At 38.4% G+C, this 22,777-nt stretch overlaps 1 protein-coding gene across 3 annotated transcripts in view; it reads right to left on the reverse strand.

The window, feature by feature from the left end:
• Positions 1-1,159: 1,159 nt before the first annotated feature.
• Positions 1,160-22,777, reverse strand: part of wech (tripartite motif containing 71 protein wech) — a 38,526-nt gene continuing 16,908 nt past the window's right edge. The window contains exons 2-3 of one of the 3 annotated variants that reach the window (XM_088228194.1): positions 13,581-13,810; positions 1,160-4,279 (exon numbers count right to left, since the gene is read on the reverse strand). In XM_088228194.1, coding sequence (XP_088084320.1) covers positions 2,096-4,258 — 2,163 coding nt within the window. In that variant the 5' untranslated portion in view covers positions 4,259-4,279; positions 13,581-13,810 and the 3' untranslated portion in view covers positions 1,160-2,095. Of the gene's footprint in view, positions 4,280-9,041; positions 9,305-13,580; positions 13,811-22,777 lie in introns of those variants that run through there. The other 2 variants (XM_088228196.1, XM_088228195.1) reach the window with 2 other exon arrangements.

Here is a 22,777-nt window from a genome sequence, read left to right on the forward strand (position 1 = left end):
ACTTTGAATACAAAAATTTGACCATTTTGTTTTTATAAGTTTTTTGTTTAGTTGAGGAGGTTAAAAGCAAAACCGCCACTGTCCACGAGCACTGTTCTTGGGGAGACCAACAACACAAAAAGCAAATACATACTACACACAGATGTATTTTTATTGTAAACCGAGCGAGAGAAATGTACTTGTTAATTTAATTGATGGATGCATGGCAAATAGTAAACTGGATGGCTGAAAATAGGCTAACATTAAACCCATCTAAAACGGAACAACTATGAATGGCTTCAGCCAGACGACAGAATTCGATTCAGGATACGGCACTACCCGATGTAGGGAGTACCGCTTTACCCACCATTAAACTACTGGAAGTCTTCCTTAATTCTGACTTTTCTCTTGCGCTCAAATTAGTAGAACGGTAAGTATATGCTTTTACCAGCTGAGACAGATTAAATGCATACACAAAAATTTGCCAGTTGATGCCGCCCGTCAATTACTAAATACACAGGTCTACCGATGAATAAAATGACTCGCCTACAGTCTGTATTGAATGCTGCAGCGAGACTTAGTTTTGGAATCTCTAAGATCAATCATATCACTCCACTACTTCAGGAATTACACTGGCTACATTTTCCACAGAGGGTGGAATACAAACTCTGTTGGCTTATGTATAAGTCACTGACAACTCTGCTCACATCAGAGTCGGGACCAGGACTCCATTGTGGACTGCTAATTTTGCCTCTTGCGACAGACATTGAAATAAAATGGCAAATGCCAAGGTTGATTTTCAGTGCACCGTTCACTCTGTTCCGGGCACTCACCCTCCTTTCAATATCTTTCTCAGTCAGTCAGGGATGCGGAAATCCCCCAGACACACAAATTCCTCCATCTGTTTTAGTATAACCCCATTCACAGGATAACAACCGAGGTACTCATATGAATTATTTATTCTTACCATAATTGACGAGTGCCGTTGAGGTGGTTTTCACAAAAATGCGGGTAGGGTCTCGAATGAAAAGAAGACATCGATGTTTCGATGTTTTATTTTCATCCGAAAAGCATCACCCTGTCTGAGCGTTTGCGCATGACGAAATACGGCATAGTACGTGTGGAAAAGGTAAGAAATCATGTAACACGGGGGCGTACAGTAAAGAAATAAAAAGGCAGATTTCAGGAACATGTGCTTTATTGCACAAATATTTGAACTAATATTACAGAGGTAATTATGATTATAAAACTAGTCGTACATTACAGAATGACATAAAACATAGACAAGTCCCAAGTTGAGGTAGTTGAGTGAGTGTCAAGTCACGTTACATTTAAATAAATAGGAACTCGCTTCTGCTTCACTCGAGGTAGTTAATAATAATATAATATGGTAAAATTCAGTCATTTTCTTCAGTCTCATTATTTGAACATTGATTTCATTATATTAATAACATACGGATGTACAATTGGCTATATTATGATTGTGACACAGATTACAACATGAAAATCTTCACAAAATCAAAAGCTGGATATTTTTTAAATATCAAAAATACAATTTAAATACCATATCAACATTGGTGATCGCTTAGACCTAATTATTAGAAAAATTAGCTACCGACTGATATTGTTAAGTTAACAAAATAATAATGGCGCCTAGCAAGACGGAGCGCAGTCATATTGCAGTCTTAAGAGATAATGCAATAGCATCGCAGTCTTGTATATTCAGTCTCGGTGTATCGAAATACAAACAAATTATGCACTACAACTGGATACACATAAAATGATCTTACAAATCAAATAAAACAAATCTTAGAAATTATTTTTAAGTTATTGCGGTGTTAAGAAAAACATTTATATAGCTACAATCACAACACTGATGGCTTCTTTCGTTACATTTCATGTAAATATTAACCAATATTTATCGGTACGCGTACGCGACAAGCTTCGAGGCGTACGCGACGAGCTCCGAGGCGCACCCTCCGCTTGTCCTCACCATAAATCCATTCTATTCAAATATAATCTTACATTACGCGAAGCCGAGCATCGGTCGGCCTTTCGAGGTAATGAAACGGTATAGTATAACTTGGTTATATCTAACAGACTACGAGAGAAATACTTAAAATATTTGTATAAAGGTTTTACCCGGAGTGCTGACCTCGCGCGAGTCCGGAAGCCCTTCCACGATGACCACCAGGCGGCCCTGCGGAGTCAGCGCCACATCCGTGGGTCGGTCGTTCTCCTCGGGACCTGTTCCCTTCACCTCCAGCGCCCACAGGAACTCCAGGCACGGGGAGAACACTATCACGCGCTGGTTCTTGGAATCAGCTACTATAATTCTTCCCTCGTCATCGCAGATGATCCCCGAAGGACGGCTGAACTCACCGATGGAGAGCCCTTCGTACCCCTTCGCTCCTAGAATGGACGACAGAGACGAATCTATGAGAAGCAGTCTGTGATTCTCAAAATCTGAAATAATAATATCTCCCATCGGAGTGAAGCATACTCCTCTAGGTGTGGTGAGACCTTTCAGCATGCGACTATGATTGATGCCGTCAAACATCAGCATCGTAACGAAGATTCCATCGGAATTGAATAATTGAATGCGATAATTCCGAGAATCTGTTATAACGATTTGTCTCTCGGAGTTGATGGCAACATCCCACGGGTAGCGGAACTGTCCGCCGCCTTTCCCGTATGAGCCGAATGTGAGCACGAAACCTCCACTCGGAGTAAAGATTTGCACCCTGTGATTGTCCTTGTCCACGATGACAATGCGCCCTTGAGGATCCGTAGTTATTCCAGCGGGAAGGTCGAATTCTCCGGGAGCAGTTCCCTTGGAACCGAATTTAAGTTTAAACATCCCTTCCGGGCTAAATATCTGAATCCGATTGTTCCTTCTGTCGGCTACAATAATGTTGCCGTCCTTGTCCACACAGAGCCCCCACGGTCGGCTGACTTGACCGTCCTCGTGACCGTCTGTCCCGAAGGTAATGGAGGGAACGCTGGCGAGAGGACTGCGGCTCTGCGTGGCCACTACGGGAGCCGTACTGCCGGGGATGCACTGTCCCGTACCTTTCCTGATGTTCTTGTCTATGGTTGCGGGATTAGAAACACCAGCAACTGGAGTGGGAGGAATAAAGCCAGCTTTGGAGGGAGGCACGATCGGTCCGGGTCTCTTGATGGCTCTCTGTATATCGCCGAAACCATTCGACAGATTGACCGGAGCCGGACTCACGGTAATATTATTATTCGCCACATTCACTTTCCCGGTAACGCAATGATGAATGGTGGGCATGATGTCGCCTTGCTTTTTAAGTTCCATGACTAATTCAAAATTAGGAGATACAAATATAAACCCCTCATCCTTCGGCTGCAGACTCTTATACATGTTAGCGTAGAGTTCTATTTGAGAGTCAGCTTTGTCCTTGGCCAGCAACAACTCGACTCCTTCCGTTTCCAGAACTTTACACAGGTAGTCGTTGGTCTGAGCTAGTCCAGCGAGGGCATTCCGCAGACCGTGCATCTGGTCGGAGAGCTCATTCAGCTTGAGTTGTCTCATCTTGCCCACCTTCTCCAGCAGCTGTCTCTCTCGCTCCTCGATGGCGAGGATAAAGTGCCTCATGGCCTTGCGTATCTTCATGGAGACCTGCGCCGCGTCCCTCTCCACGGTCCTCGAGATGGCGACCGCCTTGTCGATGCTGCCCTTGATGTACTTCGTCCCGAGGTTGCCGCTCTCGAGGGTCTTCTGCAGCCGAGCCTTGCAGGCCTCCGCGGCGTCCTGGATGAGGACGGTGATGTGGTCCTTGTGCTCCCAGAGAGTGCACTCCTGGCAGACGACCTTGGTGCAGGTCTCGCAGTAGTAGCGGATAGCCTCGCAGTGGATGTGGCACTGGAAGTCCTTAGGGATCTCGCTCTTGAGGGCGGCGGGGGAGAGTTGGGCGGCCGGGACGATTGTGTGATCCTTGGCGCAGCAGTCGAAGGAGGGCACGCTGAGGCAGTCGTGGCAGAAGGCCTCGTTGCAGTCGAGGCAGCGGCTGGACACGAGGCGGTCGTCGCAGCGCGAGCACGACATGGACCCGGCGGAGGAGGACGTCTGGGGGGACTCTGACAGGGCGGGCTCGTCCTTGGCCATGGCGCGCAGGATGTTGGCGGACAGGAGCTCGCAGCCGTCCTCCAGGGCGGGAGTGCCCATGGCCTGCAGCAGGTTGGACAGGTACTTCATGCTGCTGTTGAGGGGAGACACCGCCGAGTAGTTCAACGCGTTTGGTAAAAGTGCCATTTTCCCATTCACTCATTTATTCTGCAAAAAATAAAACTAATTTAAGATACGGAATTTCGGTAGGTTTCTCCATTATGGAATACACCAGAACCTTCCTTTACACGGCTTCGGAATAACACAGAATAAAATTATATTAAATTCGTTATTGGAATGTCATTTACTAACTTGGCATATAATATCTGGAAATCACATTTGGTAAATTGTTCAAGGGAGCGGTTTGAAGCTGCAAAACCGTTTCAAATGTATCTCTTGAAGTAAAAAATACAATGTATTGCTGTTTTTTTTAGATTTATAGGATTTTGATAAGAATATTTCAGTTTTGACAAGAATTTTTAATCAAATAACTAATAACTACGGGACTTCAATGTTCTTTCCTCTAAATGCCCGGCCCTCGCCCTAATTCCTCCTCGGACTTTAGTACAAAAAGTCATGTAGAATATTGAATGAAAAACAATGTACTTATAAAACTTTCTTCAGGCAAAAACATTAAATTACGTGCCATTAATTAAAACATGAATTATTTATGAAAGTAATGGGTAAATATAAATTTAATGACATGATTTATTTATTTATTTATTGTGGATAACTTATATAGCGCCATTTTCGTAATAAAATACCTCAAGGGCGCTTTACATGGTGATTCTATTGTTAAGTTAATTTAATTGAAGCTTTAAATTTGTAATTTAATTAAAATAATTTATTTTGTTGTCACGTGCTACGGATTTATTCAAATGATTTAGAGAACAAGTGGGTTTTTAGTTTTTTCCGAAACATCACTTCACTTTCACAGCCTCGCACCTCTGCTGGGAGAGCATTCCATGCCATAGGGCCTGCGACCGCAAATGCGCGCTCACCAAATTTAGTGCGCTGTTTGCGTAGAGGTATAATAACTTTTCCTCTCGCCGTAGACGTAGCTGATCTAAGCGTGAGACGCCTGTCAGCTAGTTCATCTGGAATGCATAGTTCCCTTAGATATTCCGGAGCCGAGTTGTGCAGTGACTTATACATAAGCCAACAGAGTTTGTATTCGACCCTCTGTGGAAAACGTAGCCAGTGTAGTTCCCGAAGTAGTGGAGTGATATGACTGAACTTAGAGATTCCGAAAATAAGTCTCGCTGCGGCATTCAATACAGATTGTAGGCGAGTCATTTTGTTCATTGGTAGACCTGCATAGATACCATTACAATAATCGACTCTAGACAATACAAATGCATTTATTAATTGACGGGCGGCATCAACCGGCAAATTTTTGCGTATGCATTTAATTTGTCTCAGCTGGTAGAAGCATGAACTTATCGTTCTACTAATTTGAGCGTCAAGAGATAGGTCAGAATTGAGTAAAACTCCCAGTAGTTTAACGGTGGGTAAAGCGGTACTCCCTACATTAGGTAGAGCCGTATCCTGGATCAAATTCTGTCGTCTGGCTGAAGCCACCCACAGTTGTTCAGTTTTTGTACTAACAAAAAATCAGCTTAAATTAACAAAAATTAAAATACCACTCTACACAACTTTTGAATGCATTGGCTGTAGGGTTAGCGCAGGCAGCAACCATTTTACCTTAATCACAATTTATAGACCAGGTTCTAAAGCACCACCTCGGAAATTTTATTCGGAAATAAAATCTTTACTTGAATGGGCCATCACTCGTACAGAAGTAACATACGTAACTGGAGATCTGAACATTCGTTTCGACCGCAAGACGGATTCTTCGAGACTGGTGAATTGTTTACAACATTTACAGGCGAAAGCGCTCGTTGGTCAAAATAATAAAAAGTATAACTAAACAAAGAAGTTTCATTGATAAGTTTATTTATAATTTTATCATAATCATGAATCTGAATATATTAACAAAATGACATTTATGACTTCCAGCCTTTCAGCTTTAAAGTACAGATATGTAAAAGGCCCTCCTTAGAACAGGTTTCCCTAATGAGGAAGACTCTTAAATTACTTATTATTGTATAAATATTTATCTGTATGCGAGAGGTAAACTACAGCATCTCCAAAAACCCAACTTATCAGAAGAAACGAATTAATGATTTTTCATGACTTAAATATATCTTGTATTTTTCAATGAGAGGCTTTAAAGAAGAAAATATGTATTTATTTATTCATATTTTTCTCTTACAAACTATAATTAATAATAAAAATAATGTGACCTCACTGGGGTTACCCGTGCAGAGGACACTTAACAATATACTTTTTTGAAATGTTTTTACATTTGAGAATAAACAAAGAAGACTAACTTAATAAACGGAGATAATTAACAAAATATTCACAGTTTTAAAAACTAATTATATACATTTATATTATTTATATTACAAGACGCACAATGAAAATAACAAAAACCTAACATAAGCTATACACTTGTGGAGTGGTTGATTCAACATTGGTTTGGGCGAATGAGACAAACCACTTTACTTCTACCTAGCTCCACTATCCATTTTTTTTATAGCCTTTTTAAACATTTTCTCGTTACTAATTGTTTTAACAGATAATGGAAGTAGGTTATAGATTTTAATTGAATAATACTCAAAATCCCTTTGTCCGAAAGTGGTATTAGTATTTGTTTAAGTTGTCTTTGTGTTGGGGATCTAGTGATTATATTATTTTATATATATCTTAAAACAAATTACAAAAACACACATTTTAATAATCTTTCTTAACCTCTTTTTGGTTACAGTAAAAAATAAATTTATTATCTTTGTCATTAAAGAAATTAGGAGTTAATGCTATTTACCATGTAGAAGAAAACTTTGATTTTGACATAACTCAATTTCACCATATATAGAGTTACTGTAGTTTACCTCTCACACACAGATATGCTAGTGAAGTACAATACAACTAGGATTGCCAAATCTCCAGATTGTTACCAGGAAATAAAAAATAAAGAAGAAGTTTTTGATTTTAATTTAATTAATTTATTTATTAATTTTTTTACATTGTAAACGATTATAAATTATAAAAATAATGTGTCCTCACTGGGTTTACCCCTACCGAGGACACTTAACAATATATCGTGGGTATACTGGCAAAAAACATTAACTTGAAAATCTGCGGATTTGACTTAATGATGCAGTTTTGTAAAGTTTTAAACGCTCTACAAACTGGCAAAATACACTAAGTCATATTAGATTTTATATGTCTGTAGTTTGAAAGATAAATTTAAGGTTAAGGTACTACCAAAACTAATAGAAATGTGCCTGCTGCCGATTGCGACACGGTACAAATTACTAGTACTTAAACACATACTTTTTTCTATATAACAGTCAGTTTACCCTGAAGATGGCTGCTGCAATGGTAGCCAAAACGTCGGAACAAATCCAACACACACAGTATCACCACGCAGGCTCTACGGCATGGAATGCTCTCCCAGCAGAGGTCCGAAACTGTGAGAGTGAAGCGATGTTTCGCAAGAAACTTAGAACCCACTTGTTCTCTAAATCATTTGAATAAATCCTTAGCATGTGGTAACAAAGTACATTATAAAAGTAAAATTAAATTTATATCTTTATATAATCACTTTGTGAAGCGCCCTTGAGGTATTATATTACGAAAATTGTGCTATATAAGTTATCCATAATAATAATAACAGTGACCGTGAAAACCTTTGCACCTATTTAATAATATAATAATTTCGTAATAAATAATTAATAATTTTGTACACAAAAAAAAAGTTTTGATCTTTGGTTTAATTTTACCACCCTTATAATTTGCAAAGAAAAAATCATTTTATCTGGTGGCCAGATTTGTCTCAGGCCGCGAGGAGAGGTTTATGGCTGATCACCTTACCTTCATGTAACAGATGATCGAACTGTTCTGCATTTTGTATAAAAGTGCAGTGCCAAATGCACATTAAGAATAAGCGGTGCATATTAAGGTTTGATGAAGATGATTAAAAAATCAGCAACCTTTTTTTAAGAAATCAAAAGAAATAATCGGGTTGTGGTAGCGTGGCTAGTGTTGCGGACTCACGGATCAGAGTTCAGAGGTTCAAATCCTACTCAACCCCAACTTGATTTCCATTTTCTAATAGTGAGTTTTTTACACTTGTTAAAATAACAATACTTGTTGAAAATGGCCACCAAAATTGAAATATTAGGGTAAATTATAAAAACAACATGTCTAAGAAGTATGGGTTAAGTGGCTACTTTACACACTGTGTAACATTCCGATTTAAGTATCCACATTTCCTCAACCCTTCCGTCCGTTGACTTTTGTGAAGCGGCCTTCGTGGTGTAGTGGCCAAGACGCTTGACTTACGCGCGGAAGGCTCTGTGTTCGATTCCCGGAGAAAACACAAAAATTAAAAATGTGATTTTTTTAATTCACCACTGTAATTGGGACTTCTGGCCTGTTGCGGTGTAAATTTTTTTACTAATAAATGAATAAAAAAGAAAACATTTTTGAGAAGGGTATATGAAAGTCTAGGCATTTACAGGGCTTATGACAAGTGGCCACATTCACCATTCTGCCTATTTTTGAACATCCACATTTCCTCAACTCTCTCTGTTGACTTTTGTGAAGTAAAAGAGCTGAAACCTTTATCATGTGGGTGAGATTCATCCGGCACTAGGCGACAAATTTAAATATGAACAACTCCCTAGGGAGAAAATCCAGCCAGTCTGCAAGCATTTGGACATACTCAAAACATTGTTGAAAAAAGAAAATAGCTGAAACTTGAAACTGAAAAGATTGAAATCCATCCCGTCTACAAGCATTTGCACTAACTCAAAACATTGTTGACAATTTTTTTTAATTTAAAAAAATATTATGTACCTACCGTATGTATTACGAAATTACAGAATCATTTTAACACCACAGCTAATAAATGCCAAAATTTCACTTCTGGACATCATTTCGATAAAATCGATATAAAAAATTTACACTAGTTTGTCAAAACCAAACTAAAACACGGTCTTATTCTGACGAATCGCGAGATGGACACGATAACGAGACTCGCCGCGGCTATTTTACAATGAAGACTGTAATGACTGTAATTTTGTATCACAGCGATCCGTCACAATATTCACAATACGAGTCTTGTTGAGTCTACGGCGAGATAAGGCCTAAAATATAGGTATAACTAAACTATAAGTACCCCCGAGGCAAACCTTCCTCACCCGACCGAAGGCGGCCAAAACGAGACCTTTCGTAAAAAGAAATCGACCGAAGCGACCGGAGAATAAAGACTGCATAGTAAAATTACGCCCCCCTTACAAATTACTCGACTGCACGTGCATTTTGATCCTCATGTCCGGACCTTTATATTTTTTGTCCTCGACGTCATCTAGCCGCGGCGCGACAATACTCTTGGAAGTCGCCCGTCAAGATGAAGTGTGCGCAAGGAAAGACTAAATGTGCCCGTTGATGAAATCGCCATTTCGCCGCAGTCGTGGTGGACTTTTCGACGAGGCGCCGTCGCTTTTTACGGCGTGCGCCGGCGGTCGATATATCCCGCATGTTAGGGTGGTCTAGGAATGAGAATAGGTCGGGTTCGGCTGGGGTGACCACGCAACGGACATTACGACACGGGACATATAATGTGCAGCAAAAAAATATTACGATTATTATCACCATCATCATTCCCTTTCCGCACCCGGTGGTGCATAGAGCATTAGAGGTCGCTAGTCCTATATACTTATATATAGTTGAATAATTTATGTAGCGCCATTTTTGTGAAAATCACGTAAAGGCGCGCTGTGCAATAAATAAATGTCGTTTTTTTTATTTTATTTCATAAATACACTAAACTTTGTCAAACAAATGTTTATCGTAGGAGGCAAAACTACCCGTTCACAATGAAGTCCTGGTCCCGACCCTGATGTATGGGAGCGAAGTATGGACTTGGAAAAACAGGGATGAAAGTAGGCTGAATGCTGTCGACATGCGATCTCTCAGGCGAATGTGTGGTAAAAGTATGTACGATAGATTCACAAATGTTGAGATCCGTACATTATGCGAGGCTGAGATAAGCATTATCGACAAAATCAAGAAAGAAGCTATGCGTTGGTTTGGACATGTAGAGCGAATGGACAGCGAAAGAACGGCTAAAAATATGAATATTATGATGCGAATGTACTGTAACTGTCTATGCGCTCTGTAGCTGCAAGACGTCCTGTAATCTAGCTCCTATCTGTTATATTTTTTTATTGATCTTAATTGAAAACGAGGAACTAGAATCCCAACCGTCCATGCGCTCTGTAGCTGCAAGACGTACTGGGATATTTATTAATTGTACAGCCCCCATGAGGTGTTTTTTACAAAAGTGGCGCTATACAAATTACCCAACTATGTATATATATATATTTCGACGTTTTTGCAGACTTGAGATTATTAACATTTACTCCATTTCTCCTTAATCGTAGTCTTCCCTCTACAATTGTTTCTTGTGCGTAAAGGTTCAAGATTACAAAAACATCGTGATAATATTCGTAATAGTTACTGATATATTATTGAATTGATATGCCCTATGCACCACTGGGTGTGGAAATAATAATTACGATGATAATATTTATGAAAGACTTATTTTCGGAATCTCTAAGTTCAGTCATATCACTCCAGTACTTCGGTAATTACACTGGCTACGTTTTCCACAGTGTAAAATACAAACTCTGTTGGCTTATGTATAAATAACTGCACAGCTCTGCTCCAGAATATCTAAGGGAACTCTGCATTCCAGATGAACTAGTTGGTGGACGTCTTACGCTTAGATCAGCTACATCTACGTAGAAAAATAAAAGTTATTATACCTCTACGCAAACAGCGCACTAAATTCGGCGAACGCGCATTTGCAGTCGCAGGCCCTACGGCATGGAATGCTCTCCCAGCAGAGGTGCGAGGCTGTGAAAGTGAAGTAATGTTTCGGAAAAAACTTAAAACCCACTTGTTCTCTAAATCATTTGAATAAATCCGTAGCATGTGATAACAAAATAAATAGTTTTAATTAAATTACAATTTTAAAACCTTCAATTAAATTTATTTACCTATAGAATCACTATGTAAAGCGCCCTTGAGATATAAGAATACGAAAATGGCAATATGTAATATACAGTTATCCATAATAATAATATTAATTATGCCCATGTTTAAACATCCACATTTCCTCAACTTGCCGAGATCTTTTTGAATTAATATGCCCTATGCACCACTGGGTGCGAAAATAACAATGACGATGATAATAATTAATAATTATAATAATAACAATAATTAATAATATAATAGTGACGTGGAGGTATTTTTCAAAGCAAGGTCACCCTGTTTTTCGCTACGTGCTAGAGAACCACATCTACCCTCGCACTGTTCACTTTAAGGTACCCCTCTCTTCTCTTCTGCCTCCCGAATACCGAATGCAATCGAAAATATTTCGACTATGTCCAAATCTTTGCAGACGAATGCCGAATTTCACCAGCGTGAAGGTCAAGATAGGCGCATTTCTCAACAGAGTTGATTTCTGTACATTCACACATCTTCTCGCACTCACAACGATAATTCCTATTTTTGACATGTCCATTATTATTATGGAATAGAATGGTGAATGTTACATAGAGTGTAAAGTGGCCACTTTTACAACAACAACAACACAACAAACCATCACGCCGTTTCCCCGTAGGGGTAGGCAGAGAGGATAGAACGCCATAACACTCTATCTTGGCATACAGACCTCGCTTCCTCTACATTCATACATCTTCTTATGCACGCACGCCGATTATTCCTACTTTTAACATGTCCATCTTCAAGTATTTGATGGACTTGATCGTGCCATGTCTTTCTCGGTCTTCCTCGTTTTCTGCATCCATCAACATTTGCATCGTAGATCCTTTTAGTCATTCTTTCGCTGTCCATTCGCTCTACATGTCCAAACCAACGCAGCACCCCTTTCTTGATTCTGTCAATAATGCATGTCTCAGCCTTACACACTTCACGGATCTCGACATTTGTGCACCTATCATGCATCGTTTTACCACACATTCGCCTGAGGGATCGCATTTTGACAGCATTCCATTCCAGCATTCGACAGCATTGCCACTTTTACCATCCAATGAAAGGTCATACAAATTATTACTATGGATAAATATAGTTTATCATACCCTCAATTTTAAATCAGAAAATATAATATTTTAACATATTACAACAGAGATGAAGAACATTTTAGAGAAGGTAATATAGAATTTATTCAAAAAGAAACACTTTGTAATTTTTACCACATACGAGTGTAGATGTTTGCGGTTGGAGTGTTGAGGAGCCTCTACACCAGTTGGTAGCGTAGACAGAAGAAACAGCGTTAGATGTTGATACAATTATTTATTTTCCATTTAATTATAAATTAAATATTTGATAAAATTCTTTCAATTCTTTTCAGAATACCAGCCCAGGAACAATAAAATATTGCAATTCAAAAAGCCCTTAATACCAATATTTTACGTCCTTCCTGTCAGGAATCGAACCAGGACCTCAAGAATGGTAAGCGAACACGTCAACCACTAGACAACGAGACGGAAGTATCTCAACTCGATTTCCCAGGATTTTTGCCTGAGAACGCCCGTCGATTCAAAAGCACTCGCCGAGGGTTCTGGTTCTATTTCACACGCATAGCTGTATTATTCGTCCGCCTCCACATGTAACTAACTAACTAACTACTAACTAACCATCACGCCATTTCCCCGGAGGGGTAGGCAGAGAGGATAGAACGCCACACCACTCTGTCCTGGCACACTTCCTTTGCTTCCTTCACATTCATACATCTTCTCATGCACGCACGTCGATTATTCCGACTTTTCACATGACCACTTTCAAGAATTTGTTGTACTTGATCATGCCATGTCTTTCTCGGCCTTCCTCGACTTCTACAACCAGACACATTCGCATCATAAATCTTTTTAGCCGTTCTTTCATCATTCATTCGCTCCACATGACCGAACCATCGCAAAAGACCTTTCTTAATTTTGTCGATAATGCTTAACTCAGCCTTGCATTCTGCTGTAATTTCGACATTAGGGCACCTATCATACATTGTTTTTCCGCACATTCGCCTGAGGGATCGCATTTCAACAGCATTCAGTCTACTTTCGTCCCTTTTTTTCCAACTCCATGCTTCGCTTCCATACATTAGGGTTGGTACCAGAACTCCATTATGAACTGCTAATTTAGCCTCTTGCGATAGACACTTATTTGCTACGACAGACTTTAAGGCACCATTAACTCTGTTACCGGCACTAACCCTCCTTTCAATATCCTTGTCCATATTTCCATCTCTAGTAAACATACTACCCAGATATACAAATTCTTCACATATAAGATGGTTAATATCATTGATGCCTACCTTCTCTGGTCTCGGCTTCGCTCGCCGCTCTACGCTCTGCTCATGGTTCCAGCAACTCTACCGGGGTGGACTCGCAGCGGCCAGGGAGGCGGGAGTAGGCTGGGAAGCCAGGAAGCCGGGAAATAAGCTAGCAGCCAGGGTCCTTGCAGCCTGCGGTGGATGCTTCACAGTTCACGGTTCCGCCATTCGATCTCAAGGACCCCTTCCCTCGTCACGTGATCAGATAACGTCTAAAACAAATGGAAAAAAACACGTCAACAAGTCTTCTAATAAACATTTCTACGATAATGTATATTTATTTATTTATTTATTAACGGACATTGTCCATGTATACAATTTATAAGGTTTAAATATTACAATAAAAGAATAGTTTAAAACATTTGAAGAAAAAAGAAAGAAGCATTGACAAACATAAGGGACATCGAGACAAGATCTGGACTATTTATTTAGTGCTCGTTTAAATCGTTGTAAACTTAAACCAAAAAAGTCCAGATCCTGTCTTGAGTTAACAATACGACAAAGGCGCGTTATTGGAGAATTTAGGCCATAGTTTGTTCTATGCTGATCGATGAACAGTACTTCATTGTTTCTCAATCTACGAGTCGGAATATTGAATTTTACTTGTCCCAGTAATGATGGAACATCGATTATACCATTTAGTATGCCGAACATATATATGGAGTCAATATTAGTTCTACGTTTTTGTAGACTAGAAATATTTAACATTGACTCTATTTCAGCATAAGAATAATTATCTCTCTCTAGTCCAAGCATCCACGCTATTTTTCGAAGCAAGCGATGTTGGACTGATTCAATGTGATTTATGCGATTGACATAGAATGGAGACCAGACCACTGAGGCATATTCATTCATATGTATGTATATATGTGTGTATATATGTATGTATGTGTATATGTATGTGCGAAGTATGTATGCTTTATATTTATGTATTTAATTGTATTTTTACATTTAATGTAAACTTTTTTTTTTTTTATTTCTTCAATATTGTTTTTTATTTATGGGAAACATATTCGAAAACCATATTTGCCGCAACAAATCGGTTTCTTAGAACAGGCATTTGCCCATATAGGAACCGATTGCAACATTAGGCGTATCGTAGGAAACATTCTACACTCCCTCGTATATGTGAAACATTTAACAAAAAAATTAATAGTCTTGATATATTTAACACTCCATACAATATGTACAGAAGAGAATTAATAGGCTTGATTCATGCTCTTCATTCATAATTCGTTTAATCATTAAATCAAATGCAATTTTCCACTCTCACTTTCCTTCAATCATTCTTTACCACTCCTTATCAATTTCCTTCTTTTCCTTTCCACTATCTCCTTGTTTTGTCCATATTTATCTTATTTTAATATATAGTATATTTATTATTTATATAGTTTAAACTTCAAGCCGTCGTCGCTTTATTACAGTATTATTTAGTGAATACATATAATTGGATGGCAGGCTCTACTATGTATACATTTTATGTATTATTTTTTTTTTAAATATTCATTTGACCCGTACATCTGTTTGTATTCGAAATAAATTAAATTAAATTAAATTAATATTTCTGGCTTGCCGACCCTTCATATACTGAGCCTACTCCTAGTACTAGCAGAATTTGCCAGAGTGTTTTTTGTGCCATTTTGTAACATTGTATGTATAAACTAATAAATGATGGCATGGAATGCTCTCCCAGCAGAGGTGCGAGGCTGTGAAAGTGAAGTGATGTTTCGGAAAAAACTTAAAACCCACTTGTTCTCTAAATCATTTGAATAAATCCGTAGCACGTGACAACAAAATAAATTATTTTAATTAAATTACAAATTTAAAAGCTTCAATTAAATTTACTTAACAATAGAATCACCATGTAAAGCGCCCTTGAGGTATTTTATTACGAAAATGGCGCTATATAAGTTATCCATAATAAATAAATGAATAAATAAAATAAATTTGTTTTCTTTTTCTACTACTACTACCATCATGCCATTTCGTCTTCCTCTATTTCTGCATCCATCCACACTCGCACTAGAAGTATTCTTAGCTGTTCTTTCGCTGTCCATTCGCTCTACATGTCCAAACCACCGCAGAGCTCCTTTCTTGATTTTGTCTCAGCCTTACATGACGTACGGATCTCAACATTTGTGCATCTATCGTACAGAGTTGTTCTACACATTGGCCTGAGAGATCGCATTTCGACAGCATTCAGCCTACTTTCATCCCTGTTCTTTCAAGTCGATACTGCGCTCCATCCGACTCCATTGTTAACTGCTAATTTTGCCTCTCGTGTTCACTCTGTTCCCGGCACTCACTCTCCTTTCAATATCTACATTTATGCATAATTTAATTAAGAATAAGGATTTCCACAAGTATTAGAGCGAAAAGCGGAGGTGATTACTACCAGAAGTCAAACTAGAGGGTGGGTCATGGGGTCTACCACAAACTCTGAATTCGGGCAAAGAAATTTCAGGTTTATGGGCCCCAAAATATTCCAGTATGTTACCCAAACATTGCAAAACCATGACCCGGATTCAATTTAATAAATTTGTAAAAAATTGGTTACCGAGTTTTGGTCGAGAAAAATCGAAAAATTAACTCAAAAACATTCTTACATTATAAACTGTATAAATTAATATTGTATAACTGTAAAATTCATAAACTAGTAGGTAGATGATCAGATAAACCAAAATCTTAAGTCTGGTCATGTCAAAAGCAGACAGAACCAAAGGGCATGTATGACAAGATGTATGAATGTGGAAGAAGCTAGGAATGTGTGCCAGGATAGACGTGTGTGGCGGTCCATTCTCTCTGCCTACCCCTACGGGGAAATGGCGTGATGGAAGTAGTAGTAGTAATATTATTGTTTATTTTGCAAAAAATGTCTGCCTTAAACAGGTTGTACCTAGTTAGGCAGACTAGACATGATCCTAACTAACTAACTAACTAACCATCACGCCATTTCCCCAGAGGGGTAGGCAGAGAGGATAGAACGCCACACCACTCTGTCCTGGCACACTTCCTTTGCTTCCTTCACATTCATACATCTTCTCATGCACGCACGTCGATTATTCCGACTTTTCACATGACCACTTTCAAGAATTTGTTGTACTTGATCATGCCATGTCTTTCTCGGCCTTCCTCGACTTCTACAACCAGACACATTCGCATCATAAATCTTTTTAGCCGTTCTTTCATCATTCATTCGCTCCACATGACCGAACCATCGCAAAAGACCTTTCTTAATTTTGTCGATAATGCTTAACTCAGCTTTGCATTCTGCTCTAATTTCGACATTAGGGCACCTATCATACATTGTTTTTCCGCACATTCGCCTGAGGGATCGCATTTCAACAGCATTCAGTCTACTTTCGTCCCTTTTTTTCCAACTCCATGCTTCGCTTCCATACATTAGGGTTGGTACCAGAACTCCATTATGAACTGCTAATTTAGCCTCTTGCGATAGACACTTATTTGCAACGACAGACTTTAAGGCACCATTAACTCTGTTACCGGCACTAACCCTCCTTTCAATATCCTTGTCCATATTTCCATCTCTAGTAAACATACTACCCAGATATACAAATTCTTCGACCTGTTTCAAACTATCTCCATTTACTACAATCTCAGACATGATCCAGAGAAATATATTACCTAACTGTGTATGTAGTAGATAAAGTAATTGTTTTTTTTGTTTATAAACCGTGATTTTTTTTTCTTATGCAAAATAGAAAAAGTCAAAGTGATTTTCAAAGAATTATATTATGAATTAATAAAAATATTTAAAATATCTCCACAATGTTTTACTGGAACTTTCAGCAGCTTAGTCCTTGTATTTTTCTTGGAAAAGATTTATCCAAAATTCAGACAAGTGGATTTTGGCATTAAAATTTCAAACACTTAAAAGTGCGATGCGTGAAATGGAGGCCTTTAAAATGTGTTTTTTAGAAAATAAAAATCTACCCTTGTCATTCACGAAGGTCACGGTATAGAAACCCTACAATCAATGTGTAAATAGAGAGTATTTTAACCCTATGGCGCACGCGTTTTTTTTTTCAATTGGTTTAGAGAAATTTATTTATTATTGTTAATATTATTATGGATAATTGATATAGCGCCATTTTCGTAATATAATACCTCAAGGGCGCTTTACATAGTGATTATTTAGATAAATAAATTTAATTGAAGTTAAATTCCTGACGATGAGGTAGTAACCTCGAAACCGGTCGAAGTGTAATTTTAAAAAAAATAAGTGGCATAGAACGCCACGTCACTCTATCTTTTAATACAGATCTCGCTTCCTCTACATTCATTCATCTTCTCAAGCACGCGCGCCGATTATTCCGCCTTTTAACATGTCCATTTTCAAGTATTTGTTGGATTTGGTCATGCCATGTCTTTCTCGGTCTTCCTCTATTTTTGCATCCATCAAGATTCGCATTGAAAATATTTTTAGCCGTTCTTTTGCTGTCTTTTAATACAGAGTTCATTCGCTCTACAGTGGACAGCAGCGAAAGAAACGGCTAAAAGGATCTACGATGCGAATGTTGATGGATACAGAAAACGAGGAAGACCGAGAAAGACATAGCACGATCAAGTCCATTTAATACTTGAAGATGGACATGTCAAGAGTAAGAATAATCGGCATGCGTGCATGAGAAGATGTATGAATGTAAAGAAAGCGAGATCTGTATGCAAAGATAGACTTCAATCAAGAGTAGAGGCGTTCAATCCTCTCTGCCACCATTACGGGGAAACGGTGCGATGGTTTGTTTGTTTGTTTGTTTTTTTTTAAATTTATTTATTTATTTTTATTTGGGAAAAAAATAACAGTTTTTACATATATTGTATACAGAAAATAAGAATACATATGAACGAAAATTGTGAAAACAGTCAATAAAAATTTTCCACAGTGGTGTAAGATATTGATTAAGTACATTATCGGTATCAAATTGAGAAATGTTAGGCACTTAAAAGTTGCAAATAAAATATATATACTTATATGCAGTTATAAAAATAAAGTAAATAGAAACAAGATGAATTTAAATTTAAAGAATAAGAAAAGAAAAAAGTTATATAAACATAATGTGGAAGATACAAAAATATAATAATGAACATACGAGTATTATAGTAATAATAAAAAAATAATAGCGCGATTTTGAAAGAACAGCGGTTTAAAAAGGCAAAATTGTATGATTTCCTTACTTTTTATAAGACTACACCCTTAAACATTATAGACGAAAAAAGTAGTGTGTCTTTATAAAGAATTTATTTTTTGTTTTAAAAAGTCGTGCGTCGCAGGGTTAATTCGCGCAGGGTAGTTAAGGGTGGCAAGTCTAGTTTCAAAAGCACCTACTTACGACGTTATTTATGGGCTTTATGGCCAACGCCTGGCGACAAATCAATAAAGAACACCAAAAAGGAGACATTCCCAGAGTCCGAGATCCGGGACCTTTTGTGCCGTCTGCAGGAATGTTTTAGAAAAGTTGGCACTAATAAATACGAACCAACTCCACATGTGGAGGAAATAAATCCCCGGCAACTGCGAACCGGGTACTGTCCCATCGAAACTCGACACATGTGTTCGGAATTGGGAGAACGCAGCGCGCAGCGGCGCGCACAGGGTTTTTAATCTTTGTGAAAATCACCTCAAGGGTGCTTACAATAAGTAAATATCCCGGCACGTCTTGCAGCTACAGAGCACATTGTACGGTTGGGATTCTAGTTCCTCGTTTCCAAAGAGGAACTTCAGCCCTACGGAAATTGGATACAAAAAATGTTTCTTACGCGGGGTAAAAATTAGAGCATTCAATTGTACGCCAAAGTTTCTTGAAAATGTACAGAAAAAATAATAAAAAATATTTTCATAAAAACGCACTACTTTAAATGACGTCACTGGTTCGTGTGAATCAACCTATGATCTGAGAGCTATGGAATATTTCCGGTCTGCTTGTCGCTTCTGGACCAATGGGAAGAACTGAATGAGAATAAGCGGAAATGAACCTCTGACGTTACACGCGGAGTTATTTCAGAAATACAAAACTTTGAAAAATCGTAGCGCCGATAATACGATATATATATATATTTTTTTTTAATTTGACTTAGTTGAACAGTCTTTTAACAAATATTTTTTTTTTAAAAACACTGAACTTCCTCATTAGGAAGTTCAGCAATAATAATAATAATGTTTGGCTGATTTATATAGCGCCATTTTTGTGAAAAATCACCTCAATGGCGCTCTACATTCTATACTTAAACTTACATTCTAACTAAGCCAAAGTGACAAATTATATTTTCTGATTTAAAATTAAGGGTATGATAATCTAAATAAGTGAAATTTTAGTTGGGATCTGAACTGACTGGGACTGCCGATGATTCGTATGTTTGAAGACAATCGGTTCCAGGCAGAGGGGCCGGCAACGGCAAAAGCACGGCGATCTCTGAATCTAGTGCCGGATTTCGACAAGTTTTCCTCTGCCTGAATCGAATGCTGATCTAAGAGTACATTTTTTTGACACGTATTTTCCCAAATACAAAGGTCCGATAGGTATCTTGGAGCCATTTCATGAAGGGATTTGAATACTGTCCAGAAAAGCTTGTATTTTATTCTCTCTGGGGTTTTTGACCAGTGCAAATCTCGAAGATGTTGTGGGATGTGAGAATATTGTTTTACTCCCGTAATGAGCCTCGCTGCTGCATTGAAAACAGATTGAAGTTTATCAGTTTGGTATTTTGGGAGATTTGCGCGTATGATAGGTGCACGAATGTCGAGATCCGTGAACTGTGTGAGGCTGAGATATGCACTGTCGACAGAATCAAGAAAGGGGTGCTGCGTTGGTTTGAACATGTAGAGCGAATGGACAACGAAAGAACGGCTAAAAACATAAAAATAAGCAAAGAAAAATACAAAAACACGACTGACTTCTACGTTATTTATGTATTGTGCATATGCAGTCAATTGGTAGAATTCCATTTTAAGATTTGGTAAGGTATGCAAAATAAAATACTTTTATCAACAACCGACATCAATAATCTTGTTAGGACATTATCAAACTAACTTAATAAACAACTAATAACAAAACAAACCATCACGCCGTTTCCTCTTAAGGTTAGGCAGAGAGGATAGAACGCCATATCACTCTATCTTGGCATACAGACCTCGCTTCCTCTACATTCATACATCTTCTCGTGCACGCACGCCGATTATTCCTACTTTTGACATGTCCATCATCAAGTATTTGATGGACTTGATCGTGCGATGTCTTTCTCGGTCTTCCTCGTTTTCTGCATCCATCAACATTCGCATCGTAGATCCTTTTAGCCGTTCTTTCGCTGTCCATTCGCTCTACATGTCCAAACCAACGCAGCACCCCTTTCTTGATTCTGTCAATAACTTAATAACTAACTTGATAATGTCCTAACAAGACGAAACGCGTCACATTATACACTATTAAATATATATTTTTTAAAAGTAGAATTAAATCCAATCAAAGCATTTTATTTAGGATTCCTTACCAAATTTTATCTATCTAATTGTATGTTGACATTTAAAAATTAAGCAACAAAATAAAAGACCTCAAAAATATTTAACACGCTAATAAAGTAACAATGAGATCAACGTCTTAACGTTTTGCTCTGAAGTTAGCCACCAAAACGCATAATTCTAAAATAAACTGTTGCGCTACTACGAGAGAATAGACCGCCACACACGTCTACCCTAGCATACATTTCTAGCTTCTTCCACATTCATACATCTTGTCATACATGCCCTTCGGTTCCGCCTGCTTTTGACATGACCAGACTTAATATTTCGGTTCATCTGATCACGCCACGTCTTCCTTGGTCGTCCTCGTCTCACGTTACCGTTCATTTTCGCCATATATATATATAAAGTTGGATAATTTATATAGCGCGATTTTTATCAAAATCACCTCAAGGGCGCTGTACAATAAATAAATATCCCAGCACATCTTGCAGCTACAGAGCACATGGACGGTTGGGATTCTAGTTCCTCGTTTAGAATTCAGATCAATTAAAAATTATAACAGATAGAAGCTTAATTACAGCAGGTCTTGCAGCTACAGAGCGCATGGACGGTAAGAAATCTAGCCCCCATTTACACATTTTTAAAATTGACAAATTAATTTACTGTATTGATATTTAAAAATAATAAAATAATGGTAATACTTGTTTTACTATGCTTTCGTCATCCATTCGTTCTACATTACGAAACCATCTCAGAGACCCTTTCTTAACCTTATATTTATACCTGACTCAGATTTACACTCCCGCCTGATTTCATCATTTGTAACCCTGTCATACATTGATTTCCCACACATTCGTCTAAGAGATAGCATTTCTACCGTGTTCACTCGCCTTTCATACTTCCTCTGCCAGTTCCATGGTTCACTTCCATACATAAGTGTTAGGACTTTAACTCCGTTGTGCACTGCCAGTTTAGCTTCGATTGACATATTTTTATTAGCAATTACTGTGCTTAGTGCTCCGTTCATTTTGTTGCCCGCATTCACTCTCCTTTCAACATCTTTTTCTAATCTTCCATCTCTTGAAAACATGCTTCCCAGATACACAAATTCTTATACTTGTTCAAGACATTCGTTGTTTACATTATGCAGTCAGTAACCTCACTTCCCCTTTCAAATACCTTTTGACTTACTTTGGTTCATCGCCAGTTCGCTCTCCAGCCATACATCATACATTCTAAAGACTATCAGTTGCAAATCATCCTCGCCGCTTTCTAACAGAACTGCATCATCAGCATACAACAAACAGCTTACTGAAAAATTAAACTAATTAACAGGACTAAAACGTGTTATAAAACGCTGTTGTGCGTTTTGGGTTATTTATAATGCAACATCCATGGAAGTATTTTTCTTACAGAAAAATATGACCGATTTAAATATCATTTTTGCAATACGAATACGTAAAACGGAATTTTGGGATTTTCGATTTGTAGCCCTTTTGGGATTTAATATAAATATAAAGGCTTCGTAGTATTTCTGTATTCTCTAGTGCGGTTGTTGATGGTGTGAGTGATGTTTACCAACACCATTGCCGGTGTGTGGGAGGGGCGGGGCGGCGCATGCGCAGGACCTGACCTTGAGCGGTCCCTCCGTGGGGTAGGTTATCTGCTATCAGCTCGGCACCCACACACCCGCGCGCCGCGC

Source organism: Micrasema longulum, unplaced genomic scaffold (assembly GCF_059751315.1).
Source record: "Micrasema longulum isolate JH-2025_06_02 unplaced genomic scaffold, ASM5975131v1 h1tg000570l, whole genome shotgun sequence".
Taxonomy (NCBI): Eukaryota; Metazoa; Arthropoda; class Insecta; order Trichoptera; family Brachycentridae; genus Micrasema; species Micrasema longulum.